This window comes from Suricata suricatta, chromosome 8 (assembly GCF_006229205.1).
Source record: "Suricata suricatta isolate VVHF042 chromosome 8, meerkat_22Aug2017_6uvM2_HiC, whole genome shotgun sequence".
NCBI classification, from domain to species: Eukaryota; Metazoa; Chordata; class Mammalia; order Carnivora; family Herpestidae; genus Suricata; species Suricata suricatta.
In genome coordinates this window covers 31,271,763-31,279,494 of record NC_043707.1, presented here as the reverse complement: position 1 = coordinate 31,279,494, position 7,732 = coordinate 31,271,763, and the positions used below count along the sequence as shown (strand labels likewise).

Below are 7,732 nucleotides of genomic sequence, written 5' to 3'. Positions count from 1 at the left end.
TGCCTGCTGGAGCAGCTTTCACCCAAGGGTTCTCTGCAGGGGGAGTTTCATGACCTTGTACCGGAGACACCTGTTATCATTTGAGATTGTGTAGAATCTTGGTATCTGAGTTAGGAAGAAACTTAGAACTTACTCTAAATGTCTGGCCCCCAAATCGAAGACTCTGACGCTGTCTTCTCCTTTCTCCTTGCCTTCCCCAGCTAGTTCTTAGGCAAATCCTCTCAAGTCATTCTGAGAATATCTCTGATCTGTTTCCTCTCTCATTACCACCATCAGCGCTCACTTAGACTGCCTCTGGAGACCTGCCTCCTTGAAATTCTGTTTTGTTCTTGTTCTCCTTCTTGGAAGAGCACAGCACCTCTGTTCTCTCTTTCCCTCTGACAAGCACTGAAATATGTGAAGACATTCTTGTCACTTTCTTCTTTGACTAAGTCCACTTCCTCCTCCTTTCCTCTCTAGCACCCTCTCACAGATAGAAGCTAGAAATTGGGTTCAGGAGTCTCTGTGTGGAAAGGCAGCCTTTCCACTGCCATGGCGGGACGGCGGACCCATTCAGAGATCTCTAACCTGTATTCAGAGTGAACAGCTCCAGGGAGAGGAGCCTTTCCTACGGGATCTAGGAACAGAGTAGAAAACCGAGGTGAAGATATGGGCGTCACTAAGGATCTAGGAGGGGAAAGATTCCGAGTTATTTAAATACCAGCTAAGCTGAGGCTACTTCACAAGATCAAAGGATTTGGCAGCTCTGCAAATGTAGAGATCTTCACACACCCAGATAGCCCGGCGTGAGCAATTGAGCCCCAACCTTAGAATACGTGCGAGTTTTATATCCTGATCCCCAAATTCTTTGACACTCTTTATTGGGAGGGTGGGTCTAGGTCCTCTCCCCTGGAATATGAGCTCTGTGATTGCTTGATTATAGAATATAGTGGAAATGATGCTGTGCCAGTTTCTGAACCCAAAATTAACTAGCAGCTTCCAACTTCCTGTTTCTTGACATGTTCCCTCTTGGAACGCAATTACCGTGCTGGGAGACAGCCCCCACGCAGCCACGTGGAAAGGCCACGTTTTGAGTGTCCCTCCAGCAGCCCTAGCTGAAGGCCCAGCCTGTGTCCAATATCGACCACCAGGCGTGCTTCAGATGGGAATCAGAGGACGGTAACACCCAGCTTTTGAGCCTTCCAAATGAAGCCTCAGACATCATCTTTTCTCTGCCTTTTCCAAAGTTCTGGCTCGTAGAGTCCACAAACGCAATAAAATGTTTACAGCAAGTTGGGGGTGGTTTGTTACGTAGTGCTAGTAACTAAAACAGAACCTTAGAGTCCTAGGAATCCAAAAGTTTGGGCACATTTGTCAGTTTAAAAATTATATAAACATTTACCATTTGTTTTATTTATTACACTAGAAATATATGGTGAGTTAATAAAATAAATGTTTTGAAATATTTTGTTTAAGAGTACAAAATACTATTTTGTTCTACAAAAAAGCAAAGTAAATTTTTTTTTTAAGAGAGGGAGTGTGAGCTGGGAAGGGGGAGGGAGGGGCAGTGCGCGAGTGAGAGAGAGGAGAGAGAGAGAGAGAGAGAGAGAGAGAGAGAGAGAATCTTAAGCAGGCCCCATGCGTAGCACAGAGCCTGATACTGAGCTTGATCCCACGACCCTGGGATCATGACCTGAACCAAAATCAAGAGTCGGATGCTCAACTGACTTAGCCACCCAGGCACCCCGAGAAAAAATGTTTAAATCATGGTTTAACATTTTCTGAGGTTCTTCTTGAAAGTTCAGTTTATTTTGATAATTATCTTTCATGGTCTATATAACTGAAAGGGGCACCTCTCAAAACCTTGTGAACCCACATGGAATAGGTGCTGCTTTGACTGCAGTTTACCGCATTTTTAAATAGATGAGCCAACACCCACCAAGGATTTTCATTTGGAAGACTAATAAACAGGTCAGAAAATGCTTTCCAACTACAATAACAGTGTCTTAGAGGGGACACTCGTTCAGGACCACAAAACCATGGTGGCTTACAGCATGCAAAGTACAGTCCACCATAAGCTGTGGGTTTGCCGCTCTGCTTTAGGATGCCGATCTTCTTAAGAAACGAACCATGACATTTGGGTCCCAGTGAGAGGATACTTCATTAATTTTGGGGAGCCTGGTGGGCTCAGTCTGTTAAGCGTCTGACTCTTAATTTTGGCTCAGGTCATGATTTCAAGGTTGGGGAGATCAAGTTCCGTGCTGGGCTCTGCTGACATCGCGGAGCCTGCATGGGATTCTCTCTCCCCCTCTTGACGACCCCCGCTTGCATGCACACAGGCGTGTGCCCTCTCGCTCCCACTCACAAAAAACTTTATAATAAAATAAAATATTTAAAACTTACTTCATTGTATTTTTAATCTTAGAAAAATTAAAAATGATAATCCTTTGCCCTGCACAACAGCAGTGGATATCCTGTGTAGCAGCTGAGGTGCAAACACTGCATCTTAAAAACCACAGCTTTGAAGGTTGTGCCAGTGAGCCCCTTGCCGACAGAAGCGGGGCTGTGGGCTTCAGAGCAGCAGCTCCCAAGGGTCAGGCTCCAGCCAGGCCGGACCCGGAACTGAGGCCAGGGGAGGGCTGGAGGCCTCTGCACAGGCTGACTTACCTGGGTTGACAAGTGACACCAAATGGTGTTTTCCAGAGGACTGGCACTGGTGTGCATTGCCTGTTAGCTTACTATTGGATAACTGCTTTTGAATTATTTTAAATATGCTTCAGTTATGGCTCTTTTTTTTTTAACCCTGGTGGCAATGAGCTCTGCCAGAAGGTGAGTTGAGTTGTTGGATGTTCTCTCCTAAATTACAAATTGAAGAGAGAGATTTTTTTCAGGTTGCTGAGAAAAGTCTTCAGCTAATAGGTAAGTCACCCTGTGTTCTGAATCCCAGGCACAGTGGCTGGACGTTACAAGAAAATAGAGAGTCTGGGCTTGGAAGGCATGAGAGGATAAAGTGGCGGGATAGGGGAAGGTTTACTTTCACACGCATTTTGAAGTCTTGAGTTCTGTAGTCCCTTCCCCGGGGCCAGGGTGGAGCCCAGGATCTGGAAAGTCTCCCTTGAGCACAGATTCCCTGAGAGCCCTGGATGTCGAGTTGGGAGGGCTGGAGATACTGAGAGGGGGGTCAGATAGGAAAAGAGAACTAGCAGGGTGGCCAACCTGCCAGATGAAGCCAGGGCACCAAAGAAACCATCTGGGCAGCAGAGGAGCCCAGAATCCTGGGGAAACTTGAAGGAAAATATGTCTAAGTTAACGCAGTAGGTGAGAGCAGTGAAGGGATGGAGTGGGGCGGTGGCTGAAACCGCCTCTCCTGTCAGACGCAGCTCCCCTGGGGAGGGGTGCCAACTGAGCACAGGTCCTCTGCCGATGGAGCAGAGCACTGCTGGGTTTTGACAAAAACCTTGAAATTAAAAATCTTTACTATGTGTGGGAGAGGCAGCTCAGCATGGTTGTTAGTAGTGTGGGTTCTGAAGCTAAAGTTTTTGTCAAATCCTGGCTTCAGAACCCACATATTAACAACCATGCTGAGCTGCTCTCTCACAGCGAGAGCCTTGCGACCCTGGGCAAGTTCCTTCCTCGTAAGGTCGTAAGTAGGGAGCTAATGTGTTTGACTTGCTCAGAACAAATTGAGCCCAGAGTATACACTCAGATATTACTCTCATATTTATATTACTTTGATAGGGAAACACAAATGGTCTTTTCACAACATTTAAAATATTTGTAAAATAAATGCATCAGGTATGAGTCTCAATCAAAATTCAGGTTGGGAACATCTCATAAAAGGATGGTCACCAACATATGCAGAAGGCATGAGCCAAGGCACGACCAGAGTGCCCCACACTGTGAAAAAGAGTATGGTCCCTGGTGGGAGGTTGCTGCTTGGGGAGTTGAGGCTGCTTTGTCTCTCTCATGAGCTTACAGAGCTATGAAATTGTGGCACCAGTTTGACCCTCAAGGGCCCAATTCTAGACACTGATGACACGGATCACCAGAGTTGAGGTGTGTTTGGCTACAGGGATTTCACTAAGAAATGTCAGAGCTGAGGGTGCCTGGGGGGCTCAGTCGGACAAGCATCTGACTTCAGCTCAGGTCGTGATCTCACGGATCATGAGTTTGAGCCCCACATCGGGCTTTATGCTGCCAGCTCAGAGCCCGAAGCTTGTTTCAGATCCTCTGTCTCCCTCTCTCTCTGCCCCTCCCCCACTTGTGCTTTCTCTCTCAAAAAATAACAACATAAAAATATGGTTTTAAATGTCAGAGCTGGAGGGGGTTGTTACCCGTGTCACCTAATGTGTACCTCTGGGCCAGAAAGGGAAGAGGCCCAGCAATGCAGGCCTAGTGCTGCAGAGCTTTGGTTGGTAAGTTGAATGACTTTTTGTGTCTCTGAAGCTGAAAATTCTGGAGACTGTTCAGGAGTAACCAATAAAATTCTGAGGGCAAGGGTCATCACATCAAAACAAAGTATTCTATTTAGGACTGTGCAGTATTAAAACAGGAATAAGCAAATGAATCAACAGATTAGGAAAGAGCATCCAGAAGCAGACCACCTGTAAGAATTTATGATCAAGATGGCATTCCAAAACAGCAAGTAAAGAGACTTTGGGGACATTGGCTCTCCATCTAAAAAGGTTAGACCTTTTACACCATCCCCAAATTAAAATTCTTCAGGGGCAAAAAAGAAACCTTTCCAGAATGTTAGGGATAAAAACAAAATTTACAATGTTATTTTTATAATTTGATCTTCCTAAGCAATGCACAAAATCCAGAAATGATAAAATATTGACAATCTTAACCTCATGAAAATTAAAACGGGAAGGACATAGGAATAAGTGGGATAGTGAAAGACAACTTTGATGTTTTCTATTCTGTGTTATTTTAATTGTCTACAGTGAGAACTTGCGGAGGTGACCGTGTGGTTTATGAGACAAAAAAAAAAAGAGACTGTTGGTGAGTCGTTGTACCATTGTGCTTTTGTCCCATCTTCCCCAAGTGTCAAGCTCCCAAGTCTGTTTGGCCTCTGAAAGCTACCCTTTCTTCCAGGGCTTAGAGTCCGTCTGTGAGCGCGGGCCCAGGGGCAGCCACTGCCCAGGCCTAGCCTCTGTGAAGATGTCCCTTCTGGGGCAGCCCTTGGAGGCGGGGGGAATTTGATCAGGGCCTTGAAAGTGGGGAGGATCTCCGTGGGTGGGAGAGGGGCTACCAGGCTAGGGAGGCTGAGGCTGGTATGTGCCCCCTTGCTCTGCACCCACAGTGGCCTGGGCTCCCACACCAGTTAGCTGCACACAGGTCTCCCACCCCCTTGGGAACAACAGCCGGAGGAAGTCTGTGTGACATGTGGGTCTGAGAGGAGTGGGTCTGAGTCACATGTGGGGCCTGAGAGGAGGTCAAAGGGTCCAGAGGACACTCACTGGGCTGAGAGCAGTGAAGTGATGGGCCTGGAGGCCCTGCTTCTATCGGTGTGGTGGGGGTGACAGTTTGCCCAAGGGACCGACTGGTTTTTGGCCTGCTGCCCTGCTCTCGTGAAGCACAGCCGTGAGTACAGGGAAAACCTTGTCACTGTTGTTGCTTTAAGTCTCCCAAGGCAGAGGGTCCATTGCCCTGCTTTCACGAAGCTGAGGCAGACGGAGAAGGAAATGGGGCAGGGCTACAGCGCACAGCTGCTCCCCGGGCTTGCTCACACATGAAAACTTCCTGTGATGAGAACGGAAACATAGGTGCTGTCCCTACCACGGCAGCTCCCAGAGCTGGGGCCGGAGGGGAGCCATGGACAGGGCCCGGGCACTGGTCCTGCTCTTGGCGCTGCTGACACTCTGCATCACTGCTGGTGAGTGGGGGACTGGAGAGAAGCAGATGATGTGGGGGCAGGGTGGAGACCCAGCCCTGGGGCCCTTCTATGCCTGTATCCCACAGGAACCCCTGAAGTGTGGGTGCAAGTTCAGATGGAGGCCACAAAATCCCCATCCTTCACTGTCCGCTGTGGATTCCTGGGATCTGGCTCTGTCTCCCTGGTGACTGTGAGTTCTGGGGGACCCGACAGTGCCGGAGAGACTAGACTGGCTGTTTTGCACCCAGAATTCGGCATCCAGCATTGGCCCCCTGCCAGCCATGTCCACTGGGAAACCAAAACCAGCATCTCCCTCACCCTGGAAGAAGGGTCTGAAGGGAGAAGCCCCAGTCCCAACACCACCTTCTGCTGCAAGTTTGTTTCCTTTCCTGAAGGCTCCCAGGAAGCCTGTGGGACCCCCTTCTTCAGCACAGACCAAGGTGGGGTTGATGAGAGGGGCCAAGGAGGGCAGGAAGGGACCCCAGGGCACTGGCTGCCCATCTGGTATACCTCTCTCTATATACACAGGGCTCCCTGCCCCTGCTCCATCCCCCATACTGCGGGCTGACCTGGCCGGGATCTTGGGGGTCTCAGGGGTCCTCATCTTTGGCTGTGTCTACCTTCTCTACCTGCTGCATCGGCAGAAGCACTGGTGAGACCCAACCCCTGCCGGGCCCAGTCTGAACCCCCACAACAGCAGGTTAGCCACATGCCTTGCTTCTAACCCTCCTCACTTTCCCAGGTCTGTCATAAAGTTTCAGCCACCCTGCAACAGCCCCCAGACACAGATGCGAGCAAGGGTGAGTACTGGGGGATTGGTTGGGTGTGGGGAACAGAGTGGGCCGGCCCTGGGGGGCTCTGAGGTGGAGGCTAACTCAGGCCTCCTTCCCCGTCATCCCTGCAGGTGGCCAGCCAGGCCTCCCTGGCCTCTCTCCGCACCCCCCACACTACTGTCAACACCAACCACTACCGCCCTGCCACTCTGGACACAGTCCTCCAGATCCGCCCGCTATCCCCATGGGTGCTCCCTGCCCACACTGCGTGCCAGCCCCAGCCTCCTGCCCCCTGGGTGCCCCTTCCAGCCTCTGCACACAGCAGTTTCATCTCCATCGAGAATGGACTTTATGCTCAGGCAGGAGAGCGGCCTCTCCCAGTTGGCCCCAACCTTGTCCATTTCCCAGACCCTCTGGGGCACAGAGCCATGGAAGGACACTTAGGAGTTCGATGAGAGGGACCCCAGGTCGGCTTGGGCTCCCTCTCCTCTCAGGCCTCTGGAACCCCCTTCAGTTGTGCGCCCGTGTCCTGGGTGCCCATCATCTTTGCACGTCTTATCTTATTCTCCAGCCTGCATAAGTGTCTCTAACGTACAGCTGGCCAAGACCCACTCACCACGGATGTGGTCAGCATGTGTGCACATGTGGGCATACGTGTGTCTATTCGAGGTGACAAAATCTCATCCCAGGTTGTTTCCTGTTTTCAAGTCCCCAGCTGTCACAGGTGATGTTGTTAAAAAAAAAAAAAAAAGTGGTTTCTGACTGGGTCCTTGGCTGGACCTTTTCTTCTTTAGGGGTTAAGAGTTTAGAGGCAGTTTCAACCCCTGGGAGGCAGGGGCCAGGTGAGACTTGAACAGGGATGGGGCCTCAGCATGGGAGACCTCTCCCCTGCCCACCCTCCGCCCTGGACGGGGGGCTTCCCGGTCCTGCAGACCTTGCTGAGCGGCACCAGGGGCTAGAAGACAAGACGGGGGGAGGGGGAGTCTATACTCCCATCTTGCCATGTCCTAGGATAGCAGCAAGGGATTCTGGGGCTTCAACCCAAGAAAAGCTCCTGTAGTCTGGCCCAGCATCCCTATGTTGGGCTCCCTGAGATGTTCAG

General features: G+C 50.2%; 1 protein-coding gene across 3 annotated transcripts; it reads left to right on the top strand.

Moving 5' to 3' along the window:
- Positions 1-4,946: 4,946 nt before the first annotated feature.
- PVRIG (PVR related immunoglobulin domain containing) lies at positions 4,947-7,397 on the top strand. Of its 3 annotated transcripts, none has more exons than XM_029949671.1 (6): positions 4,947-4,983; positions 5,606-5,857; positions 6,106-6,297; positions 6,386-6,509; positions 6,600-6,657; positions 6,762-7,397. In XM_029949671.1, the coding sequence occupies exons 2-6, from the start codon at positions 5,797-5,799 to the stop codon at positions 7,083-7,085; spliced, it is 759 nt and encodes a 252-aa protein (XP_029805531.1). In that variant the 5' UTR covers positions 4,947-4,983; positions 5,606-5,796; the 3' UTR covers positions 7,086-7,397. The 3 variants fall into 3 exon arrangements, with proteins under 3 accessions (XP_029805531.1, XP_029805530.1, XP_029805532.1); XM_029949670.1 differs by having other exon boundaries at positions 4,952-4,983; positions 5,944-6,297; XM_029949672.1 differs by lacking the exon at positions 4,947-4,983 and having other exon boundaries at positions 5,772-5,857; positions 6,106-6,509.
- The last annotated feature ends 335 nt before the right edge of the window (positions 7,398-7,732 follow it).